This window comes from Artibeus jamaicensis, unplaced genomic scaffold (assembly GCF_021234435.1).
Source record: "Artibeus jamaicensis isolate MK-2021 breed Jamaican fruit bat unplaced genomic scaffold, CSHL_Jam_final contig_387, whole genome shotgun sequence".
Lineage (NCBI taxonomy): Eukaryota > Metazoa > Chordata > Mammalia > Chiroptera > Phyllostomidae > Artibeus > Artibeus jamaicensis.
Genome location: NW_026521812.1, coordinates 13,440,737 through 13,456,774, shown reverse-complemented (window position 1 = coordinate 13,456,774; position 16,038 = coordinate 13,440,737). Strand labels below are relative to the sequence as shown.

The following is a 16,038-nucleotide window of genomic DNA, read 5'->3' as shown; positions in this document are numbered from 1 at the left end:
CAACCTAATAACAAAAAAACAGCTTCCAGAAACAGAGAAAAGCATACCTGTGACCCTAAAAACCTCAGAAGTCTTGGATATTCACTTTGACAGCAAAAAGCTGAATATGCCTCTATGACCACTATCTGAGAAAATGCTACATTCTACTGTAAATTTTAACGATACCAATAATAAAATCCCTCTACTAATATTTGTTTCTTTCAAAATGTGAGCCCGACACTCTCACCGACAACTACATTTAACCCCAAATGGTTTTTCTAGTGAGTTCCAGCCAGCTTTAGTATATTTAGATGTTTGATATCACATTTATAAAGCACCTGGATAATTAACTGAATTTTTTAATTGCATCTGGATGTTCGTCATCTGGTAGACTTAGCCATGGATTCCACATCAACTCGCTAACGCTTTCCTTAAAAAATATCAAGTTAAACCTTACAACGCCGTACAGCTTTCTATTTAACTCAGGTTTGATAACCCCTTCACGCACAGAAGACAGGATGGTGTTCTTAATGGCTTTTAAACAAAAAAAAAAAATCCTTCTGCCTGTGGCAGATGGCAATTCATACCTGTAATTTTTTTGCATGCCGGTTGAACATAAATGTCACACATTCATTGATGGCATCTGTTCTTTGAAGAAGTAGTAGTCCTTTAGGAGTGGCAGCAAAATTGAGTAAACCATCTAATAAATTCTCTTCCCAAGCCATACTGAGACAGATAAAGAGAAGATATAAATTTATTTATTATACTCAAACTGAAAAAGAAAATGTATTAGCTTAATACTGTTGGTAATTATATTTATAGAGTATGCAATGGTAACAAAATACTCAATAAATGTTTAAAATATGATAGAAAGCAGTTTCCTTAATACCGAATTCTTTTATTCTTACATCTTCAATCCCAATAATTTTCCTTCACTGACTAAATCAAATGTTCACTGCATGTCAGCGTTTTTATTATATGTAGGTTCTCTTATGCACATTAAATTCATCCTATCTTCCTACCATAGTTCTGTTGTTCTGGGTTCCCTAGCCCAAGCTCTCCATTATTTTGCAACTTATTTTCTTTTTATTATACAGTTATACAGTATCTGTCTTTTGACTTTCCAAAGCTTATCAGGCGTATTACCTTTATCTTCACAGGTTTTTAATTACACTTTTGGGAATGACTTTTTTTCTCAGAACACTTCTAAAAGGAAGGCTAGTAACATTCTCAAAAAAAAAAAAAACTGAGACAGTCATAAGACACACAGTGAACAGGAGAGTCAAAGCTAGAAATTTGGAAATACGGAAGGGGATATGAGAATTTCATGCTAAAGTACCAGAAGTAAGAGAAAACATACTCTCTACTAGATATTTCTAGTTGTCTACAGAGAAATTATATATATTAAAATAGGTCCAAATCCAATGTCTATATGTACAGTAAAACTAAGTATGTAAAAAGTGTGCCTTTCCATTCTCCTCCTAGGAAGTTTCAGAGTCTATTGGAACTGATTTTCAGAAAGATCTGAAATCCATTTCTGATAAAAAAAATTAGTACATGTTTTGATGTATATCCTTCTGTGATAATAACACAGCAATGGTCAAATCACAACCATGTTCAGTACGAAATAATTATCACCATGGACAAAGAGAACAGAAGCATAAAGAAGTGAAGTTAGTTTTGAGGCAAATGCAGGCAATGGAAGCCACATGTGGTTCCAATAGAACATAAAGCACTAAACAAGTTATATATGAGGCACAAGATCAGTAAAAGGCTCAAGACTAGAAAGACTAATAAAACAATATATATTTAATTGAAATTAAAATTAATGTGTAATTAATTTGCATATTTAAACATATATAACTATATACATAAACTATAAATATATGTTTTATATATGCAGAAGTGAAATATAAAGTTAGATTTCTTAAAAAAACATTAAAAATCTTCAGGATAAACAAAAAAAACATGGCCATGTAAAAAGCAGATAGGATAAACTCTAGGCCATGGTCAAGGAATGAATTACTGAACTGAACTGTAGGTAGATAAGAAATGTTTTAGAAAAAAGAAGAGACACAGAACATGGACTGAAAAGGTCTCAATACACATCAAATAAAAGCTCTAAGAGAAGAAGATAGAAAGAGTATTTGAAAAGTAAATGAGAATTTTCTACACTTGAGGAAAGACACCAGTCTTTAGATCAATAGAGCATTCGAAGTACTAAGGAGGATTAACTTAACGAAAAAACTGCAAACATCCAAAGAAGAAATTGTAAGTCATAAGAGAGAAAAGATATGATGTATAACAGAAAAGCAATTGCACAAACAAATTTATCAATTACTACTTATTCCAGAAGATAATAGAGTAATTACATGGCAATAATACTGACACATTTATCACTAGCTACTTATTCTAGAAGACAATGGAGTAATAGCATTAAACACCAATGAGAAATAATTATCTATAAAAACTTTTACACCTAGAAAAACCACCGTTTAACAGAGCAGATGAGGCTGGGGAGGAGGACTGGTGCTGTGTGTTGACATCAGACTAGCCTAATTAACTGGCCCAGACGGCTCTACCAACCTACGAACGAAGACACAATGCCCCTCTCATACTAACAATACAGGAAACAAAAAAGCAAAAGACACTCGAATCTTTCTAAGAGGTAATTTCATTTTGATGGCAAAAATAATCAACATTTTGTCTATTATTAAAAACTCTATTACATCTTTTGGTTTGAAGACACTGATATCAGATATTGGGAGAGCCTCGCATCAAGCTTGAGCTCTGGCATCAAGCTTCCACATGGAGCACAGTCCCCTGCTTAGCTCTGCTTGCCTTTCTCCATTAATCACTCGCCCCCCCCACCTCCCGATGGAGGAAGGGGTTCGAGAGCTGGAGGCTGACCTAAGCATGCTCGGCTCAGTGCCTCTCTCCCTGTCCACCTCCTCTTTGTGACCCAGTTACCTGTAGGAAGCACACATTCTGCTCTGTTCTACTATGTAGTTAAGTTGGGTCTTTGCAAGCGTGGCCTCCCAGGGAACCCCAAGCCTGTCCACTACTGACTGTGACAGAAGGGCAAATCCGTCTTGAGATCCAATTTTTAGGAAGTGTATGTTATTCGGTGTTTTGATCTGCTTGACTTCTGGTCTATTAATTGGTTCACAAGTCAGGACATAAGGGGCAGTGTGTAACTTATTCATACCCTCAGACGCTGACATCAAAAATATAAAAATATTAGTGACATTAAAATGAGTTAAGTACATTAATCATGTTCTCTCTTATTCTAGCTCGTTGAACACACCATTTATTACACAAAGAACAATGTTCTCCCTTTAGACAGTTAATACCCATTATTCTTTTTTACTTACTTTATTGACAACTTCTGGGAAGATTTCCCCTATAAGTCCACTCCCGATGGACCTTGCATGACCCCTACCATATAAATTTAACATACTATATTGCTACCTTCTATTTATTTATTGGTAGTCTTCATTAGACAATATGCTCTCTGAAGTATATAGGTATTCTGAGAATACCTAGGTACTCAAAAAAAACTTGGTCCAATAAATAACTGAATAAATGAGTACAAAATGAATCATGCATAAAACTGAAAAATCACAGGGTTCCAAAAAAACTAAAATTTACAAAAACGAACTGCAGAAATGTTTTTCTCATGCCCTCATCAAAAAAATAAATAAAATGCCAGTTGATTTAAGTCTATGACAACTATATCAGAAAAAAGTTAATTCTCCAAAAATTAGCTATAATTATTTGTTGAACTATAACACTGTTAAAAAATGCAAAAGACTTTCTGTGTGACTGGTTGGTTTCTTTTAGTTAAGCTATGCCTACCTAAAAAGAAATGTCAGTTCTGGATTTCTCTTAAGAGTATTTCTCAACATTCTTTTCTTTAGCTATGATCTTTTTAAACTATGCCAGCACTCAATTAAGAAGAGAATCCAGGAATATATGTTGCCACATCTTAATTTTAAATGTATATATATATATATATATATATATATATATATATATATACACACACACACACACACACACATATATATATCCCCATTAATATGATTTTCTAACCTATTGGTATCTGTGAAGAAACATGGAGACTTCTAAATTAAAAATGAGTATAAATACTGATTTAAATAATTTCTCCTCCAAAGTCTCATTAAAATGCATTCTCACATGTTTTGAAAAATAGTAAATGGAGTTCTTTGGCATTTGATAACACTTTCCTTCTACTAAACTCCTTAGTTAGGTTTCCAATTTTAGTATTTGGTAATTCTCCAAATTTTCTGGAAATAATACAACATGTCAAGTTTCCTAACCCAAAATGTAAATATACAATAAAGCATCAGAATAAATATCGCTAGATTTTTTTAAGTCACAAGTGTTATATGATCTCTAAACTTTCTCCCAGGTACAATTTTCTTTATCCTATACTATGGTTACCTTTCTATAAGATGTTTTTGCCATACTAGTCTATTACACTCTCATTTTAAAGTTATTTCAGCAAATATACATTAAAAGGATGAATTTAATAAATTACACTTACATGTTTTGGGATTCCTGGCTTATCGAAGAAACAGAATCTGAATCCTCTACTGGAGTAGGAATTCTGTCTGATAACAAACTTGTCTAAAATATAACAGATTAATTTGCAAATTTTTTACTCATAGAATTATCCATAGATCTCATTATTTTATTTCTTGATCTACATTTTTATATGCTACATTTTTATATTTGATCCTTAAGGTAATTAAAATTAAATTACCTTCAAAAGTTAAATTTGATTGTTAATTAAATATCATGTAAAGTGTTTCATATATAAAGCATAGCAATGGGGAAGAAGTTCACTGATATACATACTACATTTAACTATTGCTACATTATGATCTATAGTGTTCATAAGAAAAATCCAGCCATCTGTGAAGGTTACTCAGGAATAACTTCCAAATAGAAATGTCAGTCTCTGCAAAGATAATTTATCTAAGCCTCCCCTTCCAGAAGACAGACTTTGTGGTACAGTTAGGCCCTAAAACTGTGTCCTCTAAACAGGAGGCACTAAAGTCATCCTGTTCCAAACTAAAAAGCACTATGTCCTCTAGAGTATTATGATGCTAAAGAAATCATATTTGGCCCTGACTGGTGAGGCTTAGTTGGTTGGGAGTCATTCTGCAAAGCAAAAGGTCACCAGTTCAATTTCTGGTCAGGGCACATGCCTTGGTTGCAGGTTTCATCCCCAGACACGGCATGTACAAGAGTCAGCCAGTCTGTGTTTCTCTCTCGCATCAATGTTTCTCTCTCTCATTGATATTTACTTCCCCCTCCCTTCCCCTCTCTCTCTAAAAAATAAATAAATAAAATCTTTGACAAAAAAAGAATACGTATTTGCCCCGGTAAAATATTCTAACTGAAGCATGATACCACAACAGTGATTATATTTGAAATAAAGACTTGCAGAGAGGAAAAATTACTTTCAAATACTTACCTTCTTCCATGCCTTTGCTAGAGATTCATGTAAACTATAAGGGATTAACACTTGCAAGCCTTCACATGTACCATATATTTGGCAACACGTGGAAATAAAAGCTCCTTTCACCATGGGCAACATTTCTGATCCAGAAAAAATAGAAATATCTTCATCGAGAAGTTTTTTCAAAAACTGGGCTATTACGTGAGCACCTGTAGAACTAAAGATTATACAGAAGAGTGATTCCAAGGTTATATATCATGACTTCATAAATCAATACCAAACAGGCCAATCCCACAAATTCCTCGTTTGCTTGGCTTTTAGTTTTCTTCTAGCTTCTCTCTGACATAGCAATATTCTGGTTCCCAACCATGTGCAGATGTCTAATAATGAAAGCATTTTCAATAGAACAGAGGGAAAAAATTAAAAAATAGAAAAAGCAACAAAACTATGTACTTAAATGTTATTCTATATTCACTTAATTCTATCATGAAAACATAATCCTGAGTTCTCCATTCCTGGTACTTGTTACACATTCCCCAACCATTAACAGGACTGAGATCCCCCATCTCAGAGGCTGGGGCATTTTAATAGCAACGATAGTGGCAGATAAGGAAGAACACAGTAAACGTTCATAATGTGCCAAGGACTGTTCTAAGTATTTTAAATGTATGAACTCAACCATTGCAATAATCCTATGGAATAGGTTTATTATTCTTCAATTTTTACAGATAAGGAAATATAGTTAATGCTTTACAGAAGTTAAGTAACCTGAATAACATCACATAGCTAGCAAGAGGTGGAGCCAAGCAAGACTCAAGAAACTCAGGCTGTCTGGCCCCAGAGTAGCACACTTTTAATTACTTTATGGATTTAAAAGCAAATAAACAAACAAAAACAGAAGACAATATATAGCATGTACCCCTCATCCATCTTCAATAGTAATAATATTTGCCGGTCTTATGTTTTCTATTGCCTGACCCCTCCTCACCCCCACTCTGCTGAGATCATGTGATAAATCCTAGATATCATGTCACATCTCTCAGTACACATCTCTAACTGATAAAGTTTCTGTTTTACATGCTAATATCCCCACCCCCCCCAAAATGATAATTTCTTAATATTATCTGGTAGTTAGACCATATCAAAATTCTCTTGTTTGCCTCAAGACTGTCTTTTTATAACAAGTTTATTCAAAACAGAATTCAAAGAAGTTCCATTGAATGACTTAGGTTATTATGGTTATTCAGGACCCCTCTTTTTTGCTCCATGCCATTGATGTTTTGGAGAAACAAAGTCGTTTACTGTGCTCATTCTTTATTTGGACAATTGCATCACCACGACGTCATCTGAAGTGTTCCTCTAGTTTTCCATAGTTCCTACAAAGTCAAAGTTACATCTAGAGGCTTAAGTAGATTTAAGTTCATTTTCTTTTATGTGTCCATATACTTCTGCTTCCAACTGCTCCTGGGAAGCCAGTAAAAGAAAAGTGCAATTATACAAAAAGGGGGGAAATCCCTGAACGGTGGCAAGAATGAAAAGAAAGTTTTTTGTTTATTTGTTTGTTTGATCAGCAAGTACAGAGGGGCCCATGTGAGCACAAGTCTGTGATCTGCCACTGCCTGGCACTCTTTAATCCCAGGGCAGAACTCTGAACAAGTGTTTACAGTGAGTGAAGGCTTCTCCAGAGACAGAAGTCAGCACCCAAGATAAAAGCCACTTCTATTTTGGCATCTGGAATGTCCTTAATATGATAGAAAACTAGCAATTCACTTATTTTCAAAAAAAATCTTCCCATCAACTTGCCGCACTGGTCTAAACAAAGCTATCAGTCAGAATCTTGTAAAGGAGAGATGCAACTGCATCTTCACCTTATTAAAAAAAAAAAATCTTCACCTTATAAAGAATAAGTGGAGGAGTCCTCATTGACATCTATTTTGCCTTAAATATGGACAGAACAAGCAATGTGAAAAGACCAAATACCACAGAAAAGCTGATCCCAGAGGAAAGAAGATAACTCTGGGAGTGACGTCACCGTTACCTACTGGGTTCAAAGAGATCCGCAAAGATATCACAGCCATTAAGCAAAACAGATGAGCAGGGTAGCAGATTAGAAATGACTGATTAAACCACATGCTTATCTCGGCACTCTCCCTGCAAGTTCCAGGAAAAAATGGGCTCAAGATATAAAGAGATATGAACTCACAATGAAAAAGAAGAAGAAATAAAAATGGCCAACAGATGTCAGAGAGGAAACAAAAATTTTATGACTATGAATACATTTTTGACATGTCATTATAAGTGCAAAAAAGTATAGAAGTATAGCCAAAAACACTGTCATTTATTAAGCCAGGAGATGAAACTGAATGATGTACAAAGATGAGGAAGTAGTTAACTTTTATTCTGTGCACCTTTGTGAGATTTGACTTTAATCAATCCTGTGTGGGTTTGGAAGTTTAAGAGAAAACTCTAAGGGAGCAAAAATATCCCATCTAAAGTGAACCCTCCTATTCTCATTCTGAAATTACACATCAAGACCTGCTCTGCCTGCATAGTCCACAATCCTGGTTGCTCCTTTAACTTTCAGAAGATGATCTCATATGTTATTAGTGGCTTGTCAGGAAACCTAACTATACCTAGAATAGTTATCCATATTTCCATTAATATATAGTATGACATTTTGGAAACTTTGAATCAGATTAATAAAATATGTTAAAAATTCCACAAATTTTTAAAAACAGACATGTACCTTTTTTCTTTGGAAGAGTGCATATTTTCTCCATAAAGAAGTAAGGTAAGGCCTTCTTCTGCAGATGCAATTCTTGCCAAAACATCAGCTACATTAATTAAAGCTGTTTCAGAGCAATTTGGAGCAGCCTATATATTAAAAAGATAAAATCATACAACTTTATGACACGCTAACATCTCGAACTAAAATCCAATGATGAGAATGCAATCTAACAAAGTTACACTACCACATCAAAAAGAAAGTTACCATTGTTTGGCTGTGAAATAACATGTCTGAATTAAAAGTGTCATTAGATAATATTCTCTTACCAACATAGTTGTGGGGCAAACACAGACTTTTAACTCAGCTATTGTTTATTAAGACAGTTGGGAGAATTACTGTTCCTATTACAATTTTATACGTAATTCTGATGGACAGTGCGCTAGCTCCTCTATTTCCATTTTGCCCTTTGCCTCCTAGTCACTGGGTTCCTGACAGGCACACCTTGGAGATGCTCTGGTTTAGTTACAGACCACAGCAGTAAAACAGGTTGCAGGCTTTTGGCTGGCATGTGCAATAAATGTAAGCATAATAAAATGAGGTTCGCCTGTATATGCAATCTAATTTTATTATACATGTTATGAACACACTACCATCTTTTCTAAGGGATACCATCCTTTCCCACAACTGATTGGCCATGCATGAGTTATAGGTCTGACTAAGGACAGCCAAATCATGGGCTGGCCAATTGCCAATGATATCACCTAATGAGAAAACATAAGCTAAGACCAATCTTATTTCCTCATTTTTTATTTTAAAGGGAAGTACTAAAAATATCTTTGCCAGTGTGTAGCCTATTAGTACAAAGCAAATACTAAAAACTAGAGTCATGTTAATGCTGGCACCTATCCAGGAGCCTAAGTCTACTAAATTTTCTATCCTTTCTGAGACCGACTGATTTACCTGTATCTGCATGGATGCCAATGCACATATTCTCTATAATAAATCCAAACATACACAGTGTAACCAATACACCTCAATAATTGACTGGGTTAATTCGCCTGAGATTGCCTGAGTTAATTCACCAAGTATATTCACCTGAGAATTCCTAATTATATTAGACTTATGTTAGTCTATTTCATATTACATACCTTTCTCAAAACAACTTCCCTGCCTAGAATACTTTTCTTCTCTCATACACAGAAAGTTTTTAAACCTCCTGCTCCTCATTTTTAATATTTTCTGTTTAGTAGTTTGCCTTACCTATTAAAGTAGGCTCCTTAAAAGCAAAGAATATGTTTTAGCCATTTCCATATTTCAGTAACACAGCAAAGAGCCAATGATATCATAGTGGCCTAATGCGTGATACTCAATGTCTTACATTAAATACTGAGTGTCTGCTATGTGCCGGTGGGCCGTTCCTTACTCTCAACAATAATTCCAGCATAAGTACAATGATGGAACTACATAATATGGAGCTACAACAGCAGATCCTTGAATAACCTTGTTTCATTACGATGTTGATAAGATGCTGTAGGAACTTAAATAACTCTTGTTTATGTCAATTATCTTAGGATAAAATTGTTTTTCTTACATGTTATTTCTCTTAAAGTCACAGAACCTACCAACAAAATTAAGTGAGTACTTATTGTATAGAAAAAATCAGTTCACTGCTAGAATTGGAAAAACATTTCAGAAAAAACACAGCCTATACTCTGAAGAGAGGAATTTTTATGTAAACCAAGTTTACGACTTTCCAGGATGAAGGAAACACTGGTGACACAGGGAAATATCATAACCTTGTTTACAAAACGTAAATGATGTGTTATAACTGGGATATATAGGAAAGAAAATGGGTAGGACTCAAGAAAATGGAAAGTATTGTAAATGTCCAGTTAAAAAAGTCTGAAATTTATCTAGCAAGCAAGAGCAGAAAAGGGTTGTGAACACCTTCATGGCAATATAGAGGATGGCCTAGAAAGGTGAAAGACTGAAAACTATAAAAAAATTATTTCAACATTCCAGTCAAGGAATTATCAGGGTTTAAACAAAGGCAGCAAAGTGAGGATTAAGAGAAATACATGGATTTTTAGAGATATATAGGAAAACAAACCTAGAGGCCTTAATTACAAATTGAATGAAAAGATTGAGAGAGGTGTCTAGATTTATAGCAGTCCTTCTCCCCACATAGGAAAATGAGAGCAAACTTGAAGAAGTAGAGAACAGGCAGAAATATGCTGTCTTGAATATGCTGAGTTTGACTAGCTCATAGAATAACCAGAGATGGTGCTTAGCAGGCAGCTAAAGACAAATCTGGAGCTGAAGAGACAGAAATTTAGTAGTTAACTATACATCTAATCCACCGGACTAGAAAAGATCAACTGAGAAAATTGTACGGAGAAAAAAGAGAATGAACCAGGTCCTGAATCATGGAAGACAGTCAAGACCTAGAAGGGAAGCAATCAGAGGTGAGAAAAAGAATGGTAAGAAAGGGCAAAAAACATGGTCCATTTTTAATTAATTTTATATACCATAAGATATTTAGGTTGAGGTTTCTCTTTTTAACCTATGGATGTCCAATTACTCCAGCATCATTTGTAGAAAAGACTATCTCTTCTGCATTAATTTTTTTTGGCATCTTCATAAAAAAAGTAAGGATGGGCGTGCAAACAGAATGATTCTAGGAAAGCCAAGTTAACATAATTTCAGAAGCTGTCTAGTGTGTCAACAATCAGGTAAACAACAATCTGAAAGCGGTCACTAGCTACATATTTAGCTAGTTATGGGCAACGGCAATCAAAGCTACATCACTGATGTGAGGGAGGTAGGATCATAATGCAATGACTGGAAAAGTGATTGGAAAGAGAGGAAGCCAAGATTAATGGCAGCCTTCCCTAATTAAAAGTTTATCATTAAAAAGATCAGATCAGGTAGCTAAATATGTGTATAATCAACAGTTTTTCCTATCCCAACTATAAGATAGACTCAAGACATATTTATTAAGCAAAGGAAAGATATCAAAAGAAAATAAAAAGTTAAAGGTATATAAAAGCATAGGCATAAACAATATGATATAAGATGTAAGAACACATTTCTCAGCTCTGGTGTGTGGTTAATATTTCACAGTCCTATTTATATTATGTCATTCATTTATATATAAATGTATATATACATATATACTCGGATATATACATCTGTTAGGTATTGTTTGTTTTCCTCTGTTTATTTTGTTTTCCCAAGGTTATCAATATCATTTTATCTCCCAGAATTCCATACTTTGTACCAGAGTCACATAAATGCTTACTGTTTTCTGAATGAGCAATGAATAATGAATATGTGGAGTGGTGGGTAGTTGTCCAGTCCATTGAAGGGTAGGAGGGAGATGAAACCAGTAAAAACATTATATAATGTGGACATGGAAAGGCAAAAATATTTAGCTTATTGACAAGCTTTAAGTCATTCCTGAGAAGCTCAGTCACAAAAATGGAGGGATATATTACAGCTAACAGTCTTAGCAGTGGTACCAACTCCACCACAGGCTCAATATCCGACCTTTAACAACTTATTTCCTTGAGCCTCAGTTTTGAGGATTAAATTATATAATGTGATGAAATATACTATACAAACTGTAGACAGACATATAAATGTTCAGACCACAATGTTTGTAAGCTTTTTCCCCTCAAGTAATACTAGTTATTCATATAAAAAAAAGCTGGCTCTTCAGAAAAATAATCACATTTCCAAAGGCTATAAAATCGCCATTAAAATAAAATGTTCACAAGATTTACTCTATTTGCAACACAAATAGCTTCTTAATAGAATAACTTTTCTTAGTTTTTATAATCGGCAGATCTAAGCCAAACTAAAAAAATATTTTTAAGATGTTATTTTCTCCCACATTGTCATAACAAATAAATCAACTGACTGCATTAACTATAATTTAATAACAAATAAAAATTCACATCAGCATAAAATACATTCATATATGGAAAGATAGTATAATAAAATAATATTTCGAATGTGTCAAATTTGGAAATAAAGTCCCACTGAATATTCACTAAGTCCCAAATGGGAGACTTTTTCTCTTTAGTAAATAAAACCAACCTTAGTTCCTTTCATTAAATTATGAATTGGCTGGAGAAGGGCCTCGACCACAGTGCTGTTATACAAGCCTTCGATCGCACATTCTTTATGATCGCAGAGTATCTGCAGAACTTCGGTCACCATACTTGCCGGAGAGTAATTCTCTGTAATGCAACACATATTCTTTTCTTTAAACCTTTAGACATTAAGTATTTAACATGTCTTTTATTGATGGGTTAACTATTGCTATTCCAAAAATTTCCACACAAGGTTACATAGTTTAAAAATCACACAACCTGACACCCAAAGAATGATGTATTACCAAATTAAAACCTAAAACTTGAGGAGATATTAGCCTGACATATCTTCAAGTTAATAAAAAGTAAATAAATGACAAATATGAATGCCAAAAGACAACAATAAGTTCATATTGTTGAATTTATATTGCCAAAAGACAATCATATAAGTTCACTGTTTGACAATAAATTGTTGCTTGACAGTGAGGATGGGGTTAGAAGCAAATTTACAGCTTATCTCTTCCTGGCAAAGACTTTCTTTATTATTATTATTTAATATTAAATTTATTCAGGTGTTGATTCTGGTAGAAAACTAGTCATTAAGACAAAATAATAGCCAAAAAGAAGGCAGAGGAGGGAAGAAACTTTCTTTTAGATTTAGTATATTTCTATACTACCAAGAAACCAATGAAATGAATGAGAATTTTTTCAATTTTCCTTTAAAATAAATAAAGGAAAACACAAACACACATAACTGTAACATAAGGAATGTCCATTAAAATAAAAATATTTTAGCTTCATAAATTAATGCATTTTTAGATTATTTGATCTAATGTACTAAGAAAACAGTGTTTTACATGAAAAAAACTAAGAAACTAAAAGCAGTGTAAAGTTACCGCCAAAAGATACAATACTAAAATAACACCAATATTCTAAATTTATCACATTTAAAACTCCATGAACACACTAAGACTTCAAGTCAATACCTGACAGAAAGTGGAAAAGGAAAGTTAAGTAACTTTTTCAACCAACTCCAAATAAGACACCCTGTTTGCAATAAGAGATACTGATGAGCATATGACCATTCATTCATCTATCCAATTATCTACTATTTTGGAGTGCCTGTTATGTGCCAACACTGTGCTAAACACTGTCCACAGAAATGAGAAAGACAAAAAACATCCCACTAGATGGTAAACCAAGACATTAACAACTATTATAACAAAGAAGGGAAAATTTTATCATGAAGGAAGCACAGTATGCTCTAGGAGCATCGACCAGGGGAACCTAACCTAGTAATTTATACACCTAAATGCTTTAAAAGCAAAAAGAAGTCTGAGAACTATTGTTAGGACTAATAAGCTGTTATAACTGCATACATATAACCTACCAATCAATAGATGCATTATTATGGCACTAATATGTGGCCCAAACCTTTTTTCTATGACTCGTTTGAACTCCTCTCAGAATCTGTGCCAGTATTTCTAGAATAACTTACAAGTCTAAGATACTATGAGTCTATGGAGTATAAGGGAGCTTAGATAAAGTGTTTCACTCTGCAAAATTCATTGATACTTTAAAAATTATGTTATTTTTAAGTTTTTAGTATTAAAATATTCAAAAATATTAAACACTAATATTCATTTTACTAAAAAACATAAAGTGGGTTTTATTTTTGGTTTTATTCTTAAGTAAAATGAGAAGATACTAAAGTTTTGGTTGTGAAATGAAAAAAGCAAGGTGATAAAAACATCCAGGAAAATACAAAGAATAGAAAACATTAAAAAAAGAATACATCAGTATCTATCAATCAAACTTCCCTTAATGGCATTTCTTCAGAACATCTTGATCTTAACATATAACAACATTAAACTTCCCAGGAAAATTTAAGTATAAAGGCAGTAGATAGATTAGAAACATCAATAAGCAAATTTCAATTCCATGGTTTACTTCCAGGACCAATGTAATTTATTACAAAAAATATTGCATCCTATGAAACCTCTCAACTAAACTAGATCAATCACTCAAAATATCTAGACAATAAAATATTTAAATATATTGGATGTTTTCCATTTGAAATAGAAACATAATTACCTAAATGTGCAGCTGATGTCATCCTTGGACAACTTGGTGAGGAATATATAAGTTGGGTAAACAGAACCAGAAGATCTGTAAGGGATAATGAATCTTCAAAAAGAAATAGAAAAAAATTATTTTCTAGCACACACTTAAAATTTTAAAAATTTTAACTAAGTTTTCATCCCCCTAATCTGAGTTTTCACAGAGATTGTGGTAAAATCAGGGAGAAGGAAACTATAATCCAGGAAAGAAGACTCCAGAAGAACCAATCGGACATAGTAAATTAAAAGGTGGCAAGTCGTGCAGCAGTTGCTTTTGTGATGTAGTGCAGTTTTACCATTTATGTTGGACCAATCAGTTAATGTACATCTACCACAGGAAGATCTATGAATCTGATCAGGATTGTTTAATTTTACTCAATCAGCAGCAATACGATTCAGCTTAATATGCTGGTCCAGCTAACTTAACTATATATAGCAAGGTAGAACTGAAGTCAGAAAACATTTTCTGAACCAGCAAGTACTATTCCAGACTTTGTGGCCAAACAGTTTCTATCATAAATAATTCTGATTTTGTAGCATTAGAGTAGCCATAGATAATATGCAAATGAACAACTGTGGCTATTTTCCAGTAAGACTTTATGTACAAGAAAATTGGTATTTATGTATTTTTCACATTACAAAATACCCTTTGTTTACCTCTTTCTAAAAATTTAAGAATATAAAAACCATTTTTAGCTCATAAGCCATATAAAACTGGATACCAGATTTGACCCGCCGACTAGTTCACCAACCTCTGCTATAGAATCCTCACCTAAGAAGATTCTGGTGAAAGCATCTGTGTAACTTAAAGGTAAACATGTATCTCTGCTAATACAGTCAAATAGATTTCTCAAAACTGAGCTTACAGATGACCTATGATATCGATAGACTGAAGTGCAGATGTTAAAAGTCAATATAAGGTGCTAAATAAATGACAGATAATAGACATACAAACTTCAGTTAAATTCCTACAATAACATCATAAGTACATAACAATCTATTTTTCTAAAGTTTAACAAAATCCAACTAAATGGCAGCTCTTCTCTTGAAAGTCAATTCCTTACTGAGTGTGCATTATACACAGAATTATACTACCATAGGAAATATAAGAGAAGTATATAAAACAGATTCTTTTATCAAGGAGCTCACAATTAGCCTAACTCAGGGGAAAGGATTTAGGTACGTAAAACAATGAGGAAACAGTAAAAATAAGTGTTCAAAATGGAGATACTCTATAACAGGATTGGCAAACTATAGCCATTATGGTCTAATTTTGTAAGTCTCCCAAGCTGAGAATTGTTAATTTTAAAAGCACGTAAAATGTGTCAGATGTCCCCAGAACCATTCCCAAATTCCAAAATTTACTACTAGGTCTCACAGGATTCAAAATATGACTGTACTCCCAACTATGATTTTTTTTTGTACAACAAAAGGATACAAAGCAAAATCAAAAGGGAAACCATACATAAGGTGAAGTCCAGAGCAATCCGGGTGCCAGGTGCAAGGGTCCCAGAGTCCTCTCCCAGAAAAGTCACACAAAATATACTCAATTCTTCCAGCAATGAGTTATGACAACACATATAAAATGTTGTCTGCCAGGGAAGCTTATTAGAGACTCAGTAC

General features: G+C 33.7%; 1 protein-coding gene across 1 annotated transcript in view; it reads right to left on the bottom strand.

The window, feature by feature from the left end:
• Positions 1 to 16,038, bottom strand: part of TBC1D32 (TBC1 domain family member 32) — a 181,602-nt gene that overhangs the window by 120,962 nt on the left and 44,602 nt on the right. The window contains exons 14-19 of the mRNA XM_037139635.2: positions 14,390 to 14,482; positions 12,300 to 12,442; positions 8,217 to 8,344; positions 5,486 to 5,687; positions 4,550 to 4,632; positions 567 to 705 (exon numbers count right to left, since the gene is read on the bottom strand). Coding sequence (XP_036995530.2) covers positions 567 to 705; positions 4,550 to 4,632; positions 5,486 to 5,687; positions 8,217 to 8,344; positions 12,300 to 12,442; positions 14,390 to 14,482 — 788 coding nt within the window. The remainder of the gene's footprint in view (positions 1 to 566; positions 706 to 4,549; positions 4,633 to 5,485; positions 5,688 to 8,216; positions 8,345 to 12,299; positions 12,443 to 14,389; positions 14,483 to 16,038) is intronic.